Source organism: Aethalodelphis obliquidens, unplaced genomic scaffold, assembly GCF_003676395.1.
Source record: "Aethalodelphis obliquidens isolate GAN/ISIS:26980383/991018 unplaced genomic scaffold, ASM367639v1 scaffold11, whole genome shotgun sequence".
Classification (NCBI taxonomy): Eukaryota; Metazoa; Chordata; class Mammalia; order Artiodactyla; family Delphinidae; genus Aethalodelphis; species Aethalodelphis obliquidens.
Genome location: NW_020837955.1, coordinates 30,727,289 through 30,744,670, shown reverse-complemented (window position 1 = coordinate 30,744,670; position 17,382 = coordinate 30,727,289). Strand labels below are relative to the sequence as shown.

At 36.8% G+C, this 17,382-nt stretch overlaps 1 protein-coding gene across 2 annotated transcripts in view; it reads right to left on the bottom strand.

The window, feature by feature from the left end:
• ATRNL1 (attractin like 1) overlaps window positions 1–17,382 on the bottom strand; it is a 678,243-nt gene that overhangs the window by 503,296 nt on the left and 157,565 nt on the right. For both annotated transcript variants that reach the window (XM_027112688.1, XM_027112689.1), the window contains exon 18: window positions 8,671–8,889. In XM_027112688.1, coding sequence (XP_026968489.1) covers window positions 8,671–8,889 — 219 coding nt within the window. The remainder of the gene's footprint in view (window positions 1–8,670; window positions 8,890–17,382) is intronic.

The window sequence follows — 17,382 nt, the reverse complement described above, 5'->3', positions numbered from 1 at the left end:
CCTTCTTCGAATTCTATTCTAAACATATATGTACAGCATTCCAGTCTACACCACCAGAGGATGATAGGCCAAATACAGCAGAGAACAATCATTTGCAGCCTGAGGACCCCTAGATCAAGCAATCAGCTCAAACCACCAGACGTGTGAGTAAAGAATTCTGAGATCATCCAAAACCAGTCAAGCTGCCAGATAAATGGAGCCACAAGAGAAAAATCAGGAGAGACTGGTAGAAGAACTGCCTAGCAGAATTCAGCAAAATAGATGATGCAGAATCATGTGTAAAACTGTTTTAATACAGTGAACCTCGCGTGCTATGTTAAATAACAATGACTAATTAAAAAATAGGTTTAAGAGAAAACTAGAAACATCTAAAGGAAGAATTAATGATCAAAATATAGATCAGACCCGTGAGCCATGGCTGCTGGGCCTGCTCGTCTGGAGCCTGTGCTCCGCAACGGGAGAGGCCACAACAGTGAGAGGCCCGCGTACAGCAAAAAAAAAAAAAAAAAAAAATATAGATCAGAGGAGGTGCAAGGATATAAAATACAGACAAGACAATAAGAAAACTTAGGAACATGGTGAAAAAGCCTAACATAAGTGAATCAAACTTTTAGAAATACAGACTAGAGTGACACAATGGGACAGATGCAATATTTGAAGAGATAATGGCAGAAAACTTTACAAACATGATGAAAAACACATGTCACAATTAAAAAAAGAAAGATGATACTTAGGTACATCACACTAAAATTGCTGACATCCAAAAACTAAGGAAAAAATATATTTTAAAAGGTCAGAGGGAAGAAAAAGACATATTACTTTCAAAGGAGAAACAATAAAACTGACAGAGGAATTCTGAAGAGAAAGTAGAAGCCAGAGGAAAAGGAAATTACATCTTCAAATTATTGAAAAAATATATCTGTCAACTTAGAATGCTATTACCAGTAAAAATATCCTTCAAATATGAGGACACACACATACACAATAAAAACTTTTTCAGATGTATAAAAGCTAATTTATAGCCCAATTGAGAAACACACTACTTTAAAATGTTACATAAAGTTCATCAAGCTAAAGAAATGTTATAGCAAAAGGAAATTCAGATCAATAGGGAAAAATGAAGATCACAGAAAATGGTCAATACATGGGTAAATAGAAAGATTTTTTTATTATTATGATTTCTTTATAAGAAAATTGTCTTTTTAAAGTAAAAAAAATAATGTGATGTGTGGTTAATAACATATATAGAAGTAAAATATATGGCAGTAATCACACAAAGGACAGGAAAAGAGCAAATGGAATTACACTTTTGTAATATTCTTACCTTATACATGAAGTAGTATAATATTGATTCAAGGTAGACTGTGATAAGATAAAGATGACTATTACAATCACTACAGCAGTCACTAAAAAAAACACAAAAGAGGTATAGCTAAAATTCCAATAAAAGTGATAAAAGTGGACTTTAAAAACACTCAATTAATCTAAAAAAAGGCAAAAGGAGGAACAAACAACAGAGAAAAAAATAAAGGAAATTTTAAAATTGATACCATGATGGTAGGACTAAATTCAATATTACCAATATTATATTAAATCTAAATTGACTAAACAATTTGATAAAAGACAGAGATTATCAGAATAGATTTTAAAAACACATCAACAACAACAATAAAAAACAAGACATTAATGCTGCTTACAAGAGATTCACTGTAAATAAAAACACATAGACAGAAGATTTCCACTTCTGCCCATGAAGATTTAACTGCTGTGAGAACTGACCTCTAGTGTAAACATAGGAAAACTGAACAAAATATATGAAACAACTACTTTCAAGTATAACAGGCAGTTCAGGAATGGCATCCCTGAGAAAAAGAAGACAAAATATGACTGCCCTGGCTTGCTATCTGGAGGCAGATTTGAGGATGCAGCCCAGGGAGGAAAACCCAAACCCTCGTTTAGTTGAGGAAACAAAGAGCAAAGTTCAGGGAGGCCATGGTGGTTAGGCTTTGTGGGGCAAAATACTAGAGAAGAGAGAGTTGCACACAGCAATCTATAGACAGGTCCCCTTGAATCTTTGGTTAAATAATAAATTGAACACAGTGTGAAACTCTATGAAGCTGGAGAAAGAACCATCAGAAAAAAGTAAGTAAAACAATGTCAGGAACTCACGTAGGACTAGAAATAGCTTATACTCCCAAGAGTCAACGTGGAGAGACCTCTTAATACAAAGAGCATTGTATGCAGAACACAGAAAGGCACTGTCTTAGTAGTGGAAATAAATTAGCACTGAACTTAGGGCTGCTATGTACAGGCCATGACAAATATTAAAAACAATTTTTGAAGTAACACAACTGAATGCCAGAATAAAGTCCAACACACTTAAAGAAATAGAACAAAACTGAATAAGCTAAAAAAAAATCACAATGTCCAGGATAATACCACCAAAAATAACCAACCTGGAAATTCTGATTCATAATCAGTTAAAAAAAAAAAAAATATATATATATATATATATATATATATATATACACGCGCCAATAGAAACAGAGAAAGAAATGGCATACCAATTGGGATGAGTAGAGAAGGATTTTTAAAACAGCTATTAAAAGTATGCTCCATATACTCGAGAATACAGAGTAAAATATCAACATAAGAAGGAGAGAAATGGAAAATATAAAAATGACTAAAATTCAATTTCTAAGATGAAAAAATACATACAAAATTTAAAATAAATTTAATAAGGAAAAAAACCGTCTTTTCAACAAATGGTGTTTATAGCCATGAACAAAAGAATTAAGCTGGATCCCTTTCTCACACCACGCACAAAAATTAACTCAACACAGATCAAAGACCTAAACGTAAGAGCTAAAACTACTAAAGACTGAAGAGAAAACATAGGTGAAAACCTTTGGGATCTTTTATTATACATGATTTCACAGGCATGAAACCAACAGCACAAGAAAGAATAGAAAAAATAGATAAAACATGAAAATTTAAAACTTTGGTGGGGACTTCCCTGATGGCACAGTGATTAAGAATCCACCTGCCAGTGCAGAAGACACGGGTTCAATCCCTGGTCCAGGAAGATCCCACATGCTGCAGAGCAACTAAGCCCATGTGCCACAACTAGTGAGCCTGCACTCTAGAGTCTGCGAGCCACAACTACTGAGCCCGCGTGCCACAACTACTGAAGCCCGCACGCCTAGACCCCATGCTCTGCAACAAGAGAAGCCACCGCAATGAGAAGCCTGCGCACTGCAACGAAGAGTAGCCCCTGCTCGCCGCAACTAGAGAGAGCCCGCACACAGCAATGAAGACCCAACACAGCCAACAATAAATAAATAAATTTATTTAAAAAAAAATCTTTTGTGCTTCAAAGGGCACTATCAAGAAAGTGAAAGACAACCCACAGAATGGGTGAAAATAATTGCAAATCAATCTTTAGTAAGGGATATATTCAGAATATATAAAGAACACTCACAGTTCAATAATAAAAAGACATATACCCCAATTAAACAATGTGCAAAGAATCCAATAGACATTTCTCAAAAGAAGAAATACTAATAGCTAATAAACACATGAAAAGATGTTCAACATCATTAGCCACCAAATGACTGCAAATCAAAACCACAATGAGGTACTACTTCACACCCACAAGGATGACTACAATCAAAACAATGTGAATGGAATATTACTAAGCGATAAAAAGAAACAAAATTGAGTTACTTGTAGTGAGGTGGATGGACCTTGAGTCTGTCACAGAGAGTGAAGTAAATCAGAAAGAAAAAAATAAATACAGTATGCTAACGCATATATATGGAATCTAAAAACAAACAAACAAACAATGGTGCTGATGAACCTAGTTGCAAGGCAGGAATAAAGATGTAGACATAGAGAATGAACTTGAGGACATGGAGTGGGAAAGGGAAGCTGGGGCAAAGTGAGAGTAGCATCGACATATATACACAACCGAATGTAAAATAGTTAGCTAGTGGGAAGCAGCCGCATAGCACAGGGAGATCAGCTCCGTGCTTTGTGAGGACCCAAAAGGAGGGTGGGAGGGAGGCTCAAGAGGGAGGGGATATGGGGACATGTGTATGCATATGGCTGATTCACTTTGTTGTGCAACAGAAACTAACAGAGTATTGTGAAGCAATTATACTCCAATAAAGATCTATTAAAAAAAAAAACGATGTGAAATAAGCAATGTTGGCAAGGGTGTAGAGTAACTGTAACCCTCATGCACTGCTGGTGGAAATGTAAAATAACACAGCAGCTTTGAAACAGTCAGGCAGTTCCTCAAAAGGTTAAACATGGTTACCATATGACCTAGGTATTCCATTTCCAAGGTAATGAAAATATGTCCACACATAAACTTGTACATGAATATTCATAGATGCATTATTTTAAAAACCAAAAATTAGAAACACTCAAATGTTCATCAAATGATGAATGAATAAACAAAATGTAGTATAGTCATACAATGGAATATTATTTGGTAATAAAAAGAAATGAAGCACTGCTATATGCCACAACATGGATAAACCTTGAAAACACTATGCAGTGTGAAAGAAGCCAGTAAAAGAAGACTACAATTATATGACTCAATTTAGATAGAATGTTCAGGATGTGTAAATCCATAGCTGACAAGGGTGGGGGTGGTTAAACAGGCCATGACTGCTAATAAGTACAAGGTTTCTTTGAAAGATGATAAAAGTGTTTTTAAACTGACTGTAGTGATGGTTGTATAACTCTGAATATACTAAAAACCACTGAGTTATACACTATAAATGGGTAAACTGTATGGTATGATGGTTAGTCTTATGTGTTGATGAAGCTGGGTTATAGTACCTCAGGTATTTAATCAAACACTAATGACCTCCTCCTGAGTGTGGTAGGGACCTGAACATATGATGGGATAGTCATTCTGATGATTAGGTTGTTACATGGCACAGTTGGGTTTGAGAAAGGGACATCATCCTGGATGGACTCAGTCAGATGATCCCTTAAAAGGCATTAGTCTCTACTTGAAGGAGATTCAAAGTGTAAGTGATCCCATTTCAGTTGTCGAGACTCTACAATGCGAGTTCTGGAGACAGAAGGGGGATGAGGGAGAGAACGTGAGCATTCTTTCAGAGCCGAAGTGGTCACTGGCTGACAGCCAACTAGAAAACAGTCACCTCAGCCCTACAATTCCAAGGCACTGAATTGTGCCAGCATGTGAATGAGCTTGGAAGCAGATTCTTTTCTAGAGGGCTGGTCAAGTATTTTGTAAAATGTCCTTCAATGTCGTTTTGTCTGATGTTTTCTGATGACTAAACCAGGTTATAGATTTGGGGGAAGAATACCACCGAAGTGAGGTGCCCTTCTCACCACATCATATCAGGGGGTATGTGATATTAACATGACTTATTACTGGTGTTGTTAACCTTGATCACTTGTTTATGGTGATGTCGCCTTACATCCTCCACTGTAAAGTTACAGTTTTTCCACATCTACACTCTATTCACTAGGAGTCACCATGTCCAACTCACACTCAAGGGGAGAGAAATTAAGCTCCACTTCCTAGGGGAATGAGTGTCAAGGTACTTGTGGACATACGTTCAAACCACCACAGTAATTAATAAATATTTTTGAGGAAGATATTTGGAAGCTACACAAATATATTTTTTCTCCTTAAAGTTTCACCCACTAATTTGAACATTCTTAAGAAGACTATTCTTACTGCACTTATTACTGTGGGGTTCTAACAGCAATTTTTTATTTCCCTCATTCATTCTACATTTATTATTTGGAATTTTCTGTAAGGAATATTTATCCATTCTCACCCATTTATTACCTATTCAGTCACTTAAATCACATGGATATGTATTCTGTTCTTTGGGTTACAATCCAACACAATCATTATTTTTTGCCCAGATTGACCCATTAAGAACTCTTTCTGGTTGGCTGTGTCCCTTTGACATGCTCCCATCCTCCTTTATTTTGTTTTGAGCACTTTCTTACTTTCTGGCATTAAACAATACTTCAGGTTCACCTTGTGTTCTCCCTGCCCCAGCCCTAGAACCAGCCATTACTCCAGAGAGCCCTGGTTCCTTTCATTGGAAAATGGTATTTAGAAACCAGGATTGTGGGCACTGAATGTGCTCATTGCTACTGGGGCATCATGGCTTCCAGGCCCTCTTGGAGAACTGAGCTAGAAAATATATGTATATATACCTCTGCGTATATATATTAAATATTAAAATAAACTTGAATTCATGCTTATACTCTAAATCAATACCAGGATTCTTTTTTCTTTTCTTTTCTTTTCTTTTTTTTCTTTTGGCCATGCCGCACGGCATGTGGCATCTTAGTTCCCCAACCAGGGATCGAATCCGTGGCCCCTGCAGTGGAAGCTCGGAGTCCTAACCACTGGACCGCCAGGGAATTCCCCACAGGGTTCTTTATAGTCTTTACTCTTCGCATGTTTTTTTAATAGACCTTCATTGGAGTATAATTGCTTCACAACACTGTGTTAGCTTCTGTTGTACAACAAAGTGAATCAGCCATATGCATACACACGTCCCCATATCCCCTCCCTCTTGAGCCTCCCTCGCATCCTCCTTATGGGTCATCACAAAGCACGGAGCTGATCTCCCTGTGCTATGCTGCTGTTTCCCACTAGCTAACTATTTTACATTCAGTAGTGTATATATGTCAATGCTACTCTCACTTTGCCCCAACTTCCCCCTCCCACCCCGTGTCCTCAAGTCCATTCTCTATGTCTATGTCTTTCTGTGACGGTGGGAAACCTGGCTCACATCAAACACAATTAATTTATATATTTGTCCAAACCTACTAAACATATAAAGTATTGTTAGAATTGTTAATCTGTACTATGTGAGAAACAAATTTACCAATCAGAATATAATGTTTATGTAGGTTTTTTTCTTTAGTTTTACAGTATCCAGCCAAAACGCTGTTTTCCAAGGCTACTTAGGTCAGCTCATTATTTTGATGAGGTTATGGCATCTGTAATACAGTTAAATTTATTTCTCACAGTTTGCATTCCCTTATGGGATCCCCTGACATGCTGGTTGACTTTTTTTTTTAATTTGCCATCAGGAAAGTTCTTTCTTTGTGGTATACAGTATGGTTTGACAAATGCATAGAGTCATTATGAACTACCACAGTGTCATAAAGAAGAGTTCCACAGCACAAAAAATTCCATTATGAGGTCCCCTTGAAGGCAATCCCTACCTTTACTACTTCTGGCAAATAACTGATCTCTTTTCCATCTCCATAGCGCAATATGTAGCCTTTTGGTCTGGCTTCTTTCACTAAGTAAAAGGTATTTAAGATTCAGCCATGTTGTATGAATCAATAGTTTGTCCCTCTTCTTGGTTTTCATATATTCCAAAGTTTATGTAGAAGTACCACATTCCCTTAGTCCATCTGGTTTCAGTGCAACACACTGTCAGCGCCGCACCTACAGCAAGTTCTGCAGTATCTCCCCACTTTTTTGCCTCAGAATGTTCACTGGTATCATGATAAGCTATTAATCAGACATGCCGGCACAACTCAGAAGTACAATACCCCCAGAGGCATCACTCAACCATCAATGGAAGAGAGTTAGTGGGTAAATTCCCCACCCCCACCCCCAATCCCTGCATAGTTCTTCATAGGTCCCTAGTGTGTCTGAGCTCAAATTTCCCAGTAGAGTAGTCAGCCTAATAATGTACATATTATTGGTTTTTCTCCCGACTTTGAAACTCTCTGTTCCCTCAATTGTGCTTCCTAGGTTCATCTCGTAAATAAACTATCTCACCCAAGTCTTTGTGTCTTCTGGAACACTCTTTCCCCAGACAGCAGCATGATTCACTCCCTCATCTACTTGAGGTGTTTATTAACCATTACTTCTAAGTGAGATCCTCTCTCGCCAGCCTTTTAAATCGCAAGCTTTAGCCCCCTTCCTTGCTTTATTTAGTAGCACTTATCACCACCCAACTTCATAGACATATATATGTGTGTGTAATTAATTTTATTAATTTCAACTCGAATACAGGCTCAATTAATGCAGTGATTTTAGTCTACTTTTGTTCATTGTTATGTCTCTAGCACGTAAAACACTCTTTGCACATAGTAGGCACTCAATAAAAATATACTGAATAAATTAATTTTTCAAGAAGGTTGATTTTATTCCATAGAAGAACAGACTCCCTATTTTAAAAACTCTAAAAACTTTACTGACCTTCAAAATTGAATGGTACCAAATACCAAGGGTCAAATAACTCTATCATGGATATTATACAAAATATTCCCATACTTAGCCTGACTGGATCCTCTGAGCTGCCTTTGAATTCTAAGATAGTATAATATTGTAAACAATAAAAGACTACACTACAGTAAAGAAATTTGGTATGAAACCAATATTCTTTTTCCTTTTAACAGTTCACATGAAACCAAATCTAACAATTATGTACCATGCATCTGGTCAGCCTGTTTAATGATCCCAAACGTAATACCACCTATAAAACAAACATGGATATAGGAAAGAATTTTTTTAATCCTTTAAATTTGAGTCTTATTTTCATTGTTTTTTTTCCTAAATCTTTATTATAAGAAAGGAAAGTAATTCTTAGTGTCCTTGAGCAGAAGCTAAAATTGCTTTCATCACATTTTTATTACCTGGACACTGGATAAAGGACCACTCATAGTTCTTCTCTTTAGGACAAACACTGGTGTCAAGAACCATCTCATTATTTTGCATTCCAACAGGCTTCATTGGTCCCCGGGAAGACCCTTCAATGCAGTGTCCTCTTCCTGTATTACTAGGATCGTTGCACCAGCCACAACCAGGCTGCTCCAAACATTGTCCACAGGTTCTCAATCCAGAACAATTTTGAGCTGCATGGCAGGAACATCATTAACAAGTATGTTATACGACTTTATATTCAAATAGAATTGCAAGCTAATGGAAAAATAAATATGATCTGAAAAAAGACAGTAAAAAGTCATCTATAGTTAACGTAAACATTTTATGTAATAATAAGAGACAGTAATTACTTCAAAAGCAAATAAAACATACATTATGAACAAAGAGGAGATGAATGGACTGACTTGAGGGTGAATAAAGGTGTGGTACCATGACAGGGAGAAAAACGAAGTCAGCATTTTAAACACTCCTGAGAACTTTGCCAGTATTAAGACCTTTCGGGAACTGATCCTGGGGCCTACAGACAACATTGTCTGTGATACAGAGCAATGTTAGTTGTTCTTGTTGTGCCTAGGGAGGGCCTTCAAGGAAAAAATCTGCATCTTCCTGTGAATGTCCAGTGTAAGTCATGCTTACCCACTCCCTGGGATAGCTGAACCCAGCTGGACTGCCTCTCAGGGACAATGGTCTTCCCAAGGGTCCAAGATACTAGCATTTGCCGGCCATGGGATGTTTAACAGCAACATCACTCAAAGAGCCAAACTGAATGGGAATATGGAAACTGGATACTCTGCCTTAGCAGGCAACCAGGAGGACAGGCTCTCTCTGACTTTCAGGGCTGCAGAATACCACCTCAAGAATCACTCACTGAAGCTCAACCTTTTTTTGCTTAACTGATGTATAGACTAGGAGCCTCAACTAAGCCTGCGAATACTGTGATGTCTTTTCCAAGGATGAACATATTACACTCTGCCATAATAGTCATAATAGCTGCTATGTGATGTTTCAGATTTTTAATTCACAATCATAGTACCTTATATCAGGCTGAGATTTTTTAAAATTAGTTTCACTGATGTTTTGCTAGCAAAGGTACACTTTGTCTTGGGACTTATTTATCCATATAAGATAGTGCATAGGTACAAAGTACCATGAATGATGCCTTCTCATGGCATGCTAGAAAAACCTCAGAGGAAAAAAAAAACGGTAGACTTCTGGCGGTCTCAATTTCATTTTTGTTGTGGTAATAACTTAACTGCCACTCAGTGTTTTAATGTTACTGGAAACAGAAATGTTCCTCAGAAAGCTGCGAATAAGAATAGTGCAAGCTTCTCAGTGAACATCAGGAACTCAATATAGTAGGCTGTGCAGGGATAATACAATACTGGTTTAAAGAATTCATCAATTGCACTATGATTTGTTGTTATGAATTTTTTCAGTGCTGAGCATTTCACAGACTGGATGTAAGAAAGTGAAGAATGAGTACCATCTCCTATATTTCCTTAATAATAAATCTAAAAGGAAGAATATTCTTTGCGTCACTGAACACAAGTCAATGTTAACCCTGTAGATAACTAATTCAGTGACATGAACATACTTCTTTTTGAAATTCTTTAAGCAGTAAATGGTGTTAAACGGCACTTTGTTTAAAATACCCTTAGATAACTGAACATTTTATGTATTACCATACTCCTCCCTAGACTTTTTGCTGTGAAATATTTCTCTTTTATCTGCGATTGTAGCTAGCCCACAGTATCATTGACTAGATTACTCTAATTGTCTTCAAAACTATATTGGGTTGCTATGAAATCAATGGGGAACAATGTAAAATATCAAATTAGGTATGCTATCTTGACATTCTAATTTACCATCATGTGATGAATTGAAGTAAATCTTTACTAGGTCGCACCCAAAATAAATCTAGGCTTTATATTTGTCTATAGATATCTCCTAGGAAAATAAAATTTATTTTAGGATTACCTTTTTAAGGAAAGATAACCAATCAAATGTCTTGAAGAAGCATAATGTACAATTAAACCTAAACTATTTTCAAACACAACATACCTGTTATTGCTTTTCAAACAACTGGGTAAATCTTAGATGAAAGAATCCTGCCTTTCTTACACTGACTGAATGACAAACTATTAATGGTGTCTTTATCTATTAGACTTTAGGCTTTAATAATGAATTACAAAATGTCATCTTCAGAGAAACATTCTATTCTCTTACGTTTTATTTTAGGTATGAAACTATTACAAAAGGAAATGTTGGTTTAGTTATTACTCAAGAGTGGAGAGTTGGGCTTCCCTGGTGGCGCAGTGGTTGAGAGTCCGCCTGCCGATGCAGGGGTTGCGGGTTCGTGCCCTGGTCCCACATGCCGCGGAGCGGCTGGGCCCGTGAGCCATGGCCGCTGAGCCTGCGTGTCCAGAGCCTGTGCTCCGCAACGGGAGAGGCCACAACAGCAAGAGGCCCGCGTACAGAAAAAAAAAAAAAAAAGAGTGGAGAGCAACATGCATTGCTGAAAAATTAAAAGAACATTCATTCTTTAGTTTGTAACGGAGACTAAAAATCTGAGACTCTAATGTTTTTTCTTTTCTTACGGAAAACAATAATATAGGAAAGCTTTTGTAGGCTGTGCTATTTTGAGTAAGTTATGGCTAGTCTGAAGACTATGTATGAGCTATAAGTAATTAGAGCAATTATTTTTATTTTATTTTGTTTATTTATCTTTGGCTCTTTGAAAGATTAATTCTAACAGGTCCTCGCAGTGAATATCAAAGAAAAACCCCTTTGTGATTCCAGCATGGGAGGGGAAAAGGAACAATTTTGAGATATGCCAGAGCACTGTTTTTCTTACCAAGGCCTGGAGAAACAATTTAACAGAGCCTAAACTACTGGGGTTTTATCAGAGCCTAACTGACCTGGCTAAAGGGAAATAACCAACTCTAACCTGCTCTAGTCTTTCATGTGGGGGGAAGAGAAATATACAACTCCAGCTCCCTCCAGCCATGCTGTACCACCTAAGAGTGGAAAAAAAGACTGAGTACCACTAGTGAAGTGAAGTTCACAGAACAGTATGGGGCACAGGCTCACCAAAAGAATGAGACCTAATCACAGGACTGTAGAATACTTCCCCTCCCGCACAACCTACTACTACATTACTGAAAGCCTATTTACAGTAGTTTCTTTCAATGTTTGTTGGTTAAAAACATGGAAAAGAATTAAACGTTAATAGAGAAGGAGTTTGTTTTCCATAAGGAGTGGGTCACTGCCAGGTAAATACTATTTCCAAAAAACACAAGGCCTCCTTGAGGCAAAGTAAAATGCCCCTCTTCCTTACAAGGATATATAGGGCATATAATTTTAAAAGCTATGAAAAAAAATAACTGCTATTAGACATCATCAGTTCAAATGAGCTATATATATAGCCACGGGGAAGGCAAATGTGACAACAGACATAACAGTGAAAGAAACGACCTATGGAAATGAAATATCCAGCAGACTAGACTAACTGCTCAAGGAACAAACTGCAGAAGTAGAAAATAAGCCTCTATAACAATCAAGAAAACAAAAGAAGCAAAAGATCAAAAACAAGAGATGCCAAAGCAGGACTGAAGAAGTCACCTGTGCATGCCTAGCTGACAATCCCACCAGCAGCAGTTATCATCATTTAGTTCAGCAGTGGTAAAAATGCAATTCATACCTGTGTTCAAATAGTTAATCATTTTAAATTTACCCTTCAAAAAATGAAGTTACAATCTTTACAGTGGAGGGTTCTCAAAAAAATTCATTCTGAATAGATAAAAAGCCCCAAATTTGGGCTTCCCTGGTGGCGCAGTGGTTGAGAGTCCGCCTGCTGATGCAGGGGACACGGGTTCGTGCCCTGGTCCGGGAAGATCCCACATGCTGCGGAGCGGCTGGGCCCATGAGCCATGGCCGCTGAGCCTGCACGTCCGGAGCCTGTGCTCCACAACGGGAGAGGCCACAACAGTGAGAGGCCCGTGTGCCACCAAAAAAAAAAAAAAAAAAAAGCCCCAAATTTTTAAAAACCATAAAAAAGGAAAAATATCTGAATCTCACTTAGCAAACAAAGAGATGGAAAGTACAAGTGAATTTAAGAGATATTAAGCTTGTAGGTGGATCAAGATGACAAAGTGGAGCTCACCTACAAACACATCAAAAATACATCTACAGGTGGAACGGTTTTCACAGAAAACTAACTGGAAATTGGCAGAAGATCTCTTATACCACCAAAGCTGTAAGGAAGATCCCCAAGTAACTTGGTAGGACAGAAAAAAAAAAAGGCATCAGGACAGATCCAAGGCCTGTGGGAGGAATCTGCGAAGGAGGGAGGGTACACATGGGCAGGTCCTTGCCCTGAAAAGCCCCCCTGCAAGCTGGGAGGAGCCTGGACTCTGCTCAGAAAGAGCATGCACCTGCTGGCTTCCTAGCTATCTGTGCAGACAGACCAGTGCTGACAGCTGCCACCTAACTGAACTTCCTGCAAGGGAAAATCCAGCAACCTAGGATACTCTACCCAGCAAGCTTATCATTTAGAATAAAAGAAGAGATAAAGAGTTTCCCAGACAAGCAAAAGCAAGAAGAATATAGCTAAATACTAAACATAACCTAAAAGAAATATTGAAATCTCTTCTCTAAATAGAAAAGAAGCAAGAATCTATAGGAAAGGGAAAATCACAATAGGAAAGACAAAAATATAACAGGATTGATCACTTAAATAAGCCAGTACATAAATTTAAAAACAATCAAAAAAATTTTTAGAAGTGATTATAACTACAATTAACAGCAAAAGGATAAACACGAAGATGTAAGATAGAACGTCAAAATCACAAAATGTGGGGGAGGGGAGTACAAAACTATAGATTTTTTAGAATGTGTTTGAACTTACATGACTATGTCTAAAGCAAACAGATGTAGTTATGGGTTAACATACTTCAAAACCAGAATAATCACAAATTAAAAACATACAGTAGATTCACAAAAAAGAAAAAGAAACAACATAATACGAAAGGAAACCATCAAATCACAAATAGAAAAATATAAAGAAGAAATGAACACAGAAGTACTATAAAATCAACTAGAAAACAAGGTTTAAAATGGCAATAAATACATATTTATCAATAATTAGCTGAAATGTCAATGGAATAAATACTCCAATCAACAGACACAGAATGGCAGATTGGATTAAAAAACAAGAACTACAATATGCTGCCTACAAGAGACTCACTTTACGGCATATAGACACATATTGATTGAAAGTGAGGGGATGGAAAAAAATATTTCATGCAAATGGAAACAACAAGAAAGTGGGGGTAGCAATGCTCACATCAGACAAGAAATACTTTAAAAGAAAGTCCATAAAGACAGACAAAGAAGGACACTATATAATGACAAAGGGATCAATACAAGAAGAGGACATCATACTCATTAATATATATATGCACCCAATATACAAGCACCTAAGTACATAAAACAAATACTAAGAGACATAAAGTCAGAAAGTAAGAGAAAAATAAAGATGGTAGGAGATTTTTAACACCCCACTGATATCAATGGACAGATCTTCCAGACAGAAAATCAATAAGGCAACAGAGACCCTAAATGACACAATAGAACAGTTGGCCTTAATTGATATCTACAGGACACTACATCCAAAAAGACCAAAATACATATTCTTTTCAAGCACACATAGAACATTCTCTAGAATAGACCACATACTAGTATACAAAATAAGCCTCAACAAATTTAACAGGATAGAAATTATTTCAAGCATCTTTTCTGACCACAATGGTATGAAACTAGAAATCAACCACAGAAAGAAAAATGGGGGAAAAAGGATCACACGAAGACTAAAAAGCATGCTATTAAAAAAACCAATGGGTCAATGATGAAATCAAAGAGGAAATCAGAAAATACCTCAAGACAAATGACAATAAAAACACACTGACAAAATCCATGAGAGGCAGCAAAAGCAGTCCTAATAGGGAAGTTCATAGCAATACAGGCCTTCCTCAAGACACAAGAAAAATCTCAAATAAACAACCTAACCTACCACCTAAAAGAATTAGAAGAAGAAGAATAAACAAAACCTATAGTCAGCAGAAGGAAGGAAATAAAGATCAGAGAGGAAATAAATAAAATAGAAATCAAAAAACAATAGAAAAGATCAATAAAACCAACAGCTGGTTTTTCACAAAGATAGAATTGAAAACCTCTAGCCAGGCTCACCAGTAAGAAAAGAGAGAGGACCCAAATAAACAAAATAAGAAGTAAAAGGGGAGAAGTAACAACTGACACTACAGAAATACAAAAAGTCATAAGAGAATAAAAGAAAAAGGCATAAAAATATGAAGAGTTATATGCCAACAAACTGGACACCCTACATGAAATGGAAAAGTTTCTAGAAATACACAGCCTACCAAATTTGAGGCAAGAAGAAACAGATAATTTGAATAGACTGATCACTAGAAGTAAAAAAAGAATCTGTAAAAACAAAACAAAACAAAAACTCCCTGCAAACTAAAGTCCAGCACCGGACAGCTTCACTGGGGAAGTCTACCAAACATTCAAAGAAGAATTTATACCCATCCTCCTCAAACCATTCCAAAAGAATGAAGGGAAGGGACACTCCCAAAGTCATTCTATGAAGCCACCATCACTCTGATACCAAAACCAGACAAAGACATTACAAAAAAAGAAAATTACAGGCCAATATCTTTGATGACTACAGATGAGAAAATCCTCAAAAAAATAGAAAACTGAATCCAACAATACATAAAATGAATCATACACCATGATCAAGTTGGATTCATTCCAGGGTGGCAAGGATGGTTCAACATACACAAGTCAATCAATGTGATACACCCGATCAACAAAAGGAAAGACAAAAACCACATGATCATTTCATTACACGCAGAAAAAGCATTTGATAAAATTCAACATCAATTCATGATAAAGACTCTCACTAAACTGGGTATAGAAAGAACATATCCCAACATAATAAAAGCCATTTACAACAAACCAATAGCCAAAATAATATTCAATGCTGAAAAGCTGAAAGCCTTCTCACTAAATTCAGGAACAAGACAAGTATGCTCACTTTCACCACTTCTACTCAACATAGTACTAGAAGCCCTAGCCACAGCAATCAGACAAGAATTGGAAAGAAAGACATAAAACTGTCATTATTTGCAGATGACAGTATATGCTATATATAGAGAGAACCCTAAAGACTCCATACAAAGACTATTAGAATTAATAAATGAATTCAGCAAGGTAGCAGGATACAAGATTAACATATAGAAATCTGTTGCATTTCTTTACACTAACAATGAAATACCAGAAAGTGAAAGTGAAAAAACAATCTTGTTTAAAATCACATCAAAAAACTAAAATACCTAGGAATAAACTTAACCAAGGAGGTGAAAGACCTATACACTGAAAACTATAGAACACTGAAAAGGAAACTGAAGATGATTCAAAGAAGTGAAAAGATATCCCATGTCTTTAGATTAGAAGAATTAATATTGTTAAAATGACCACACCACCCAAACCAATCTATAGATTTAATGCAATCCCTATCAAAATATGCATGGCATTTTTAACAGAACTAGAACAAATAATCTTAAAATTCATACTGAACCACAAAAGATCCAGAATTGCCAAAGCAATCCTGAGGACAAAGAACAAAGCTGGAAGCATGACCTTCTCAGACTTCAGACAATACTACAAAGCTACAGTAATCAAAACAGCATGGTACTGGCACAAAAACAGACATATGGATCAATGGAACAGAATAGAGAGCCCAGAAATAAATTCACACACCTACAGCCAATTAATCTACGACAAAGGAGTCAAGAATACACAATGGAGAAAAGACAGTCCCTTCAACAAGTGGTGCTGGGAAAGCTGAACAGCTACATGTAAATCCATGAAATTAGAAAAATCCCTCACACCACATATAAAAATAAACTCAAAATGGTTTAAAAACCTAAGGATAAACATGACACCATAAAACTTCTAGAAGAGAACACAGGCAAAACATTCTCTGACATAAATCATATCAATGTTTTCTTAGGTCAGTCCCCCAGTGCAAAAGAATTAAAAGCAAAAATAAACAAATGGGACCTAGTCAAACTTAAAAGCTTTTGCCCAGCAAAGGAAATCATCAACAAAATGAAAAGACAACCTATGGAATGGGAGAAAATATGTGCAAACAATGTGACCAACAAGGGGTTAATATCTAAAATATACAGACAACTCATACAACTCAATAACAAAAAAACAAACAACCCAATCAAAAAATGGGCATAAGACCTAAATAGACATCTCTCCAAAGAAGACACAGAGATGGCCAAAAGGCACATGAAAAGATACTCAACATCACTAATCATCAGAGAAATGCAAGTCAAAGCCACAATGAGGTATTACCTCACACTGGTCAGAAAGGTTATCATCAAAAAGTCTACAAATAATAAATGCTGGAGAGGGAGTGGAGAAAAGGAAATCCTCCTACACTGTTGACGGGAATGTAAATTGGTGCAGCCACTATAGAAAACAGTATGGAGGTTCCTTAAAAACTAAAAACAGAGCTACCATATGATCCAGCAATCCCACTCCTGGGCATATACTCAGAAAAGACAAAAATACTAATCTGAAAAGATACA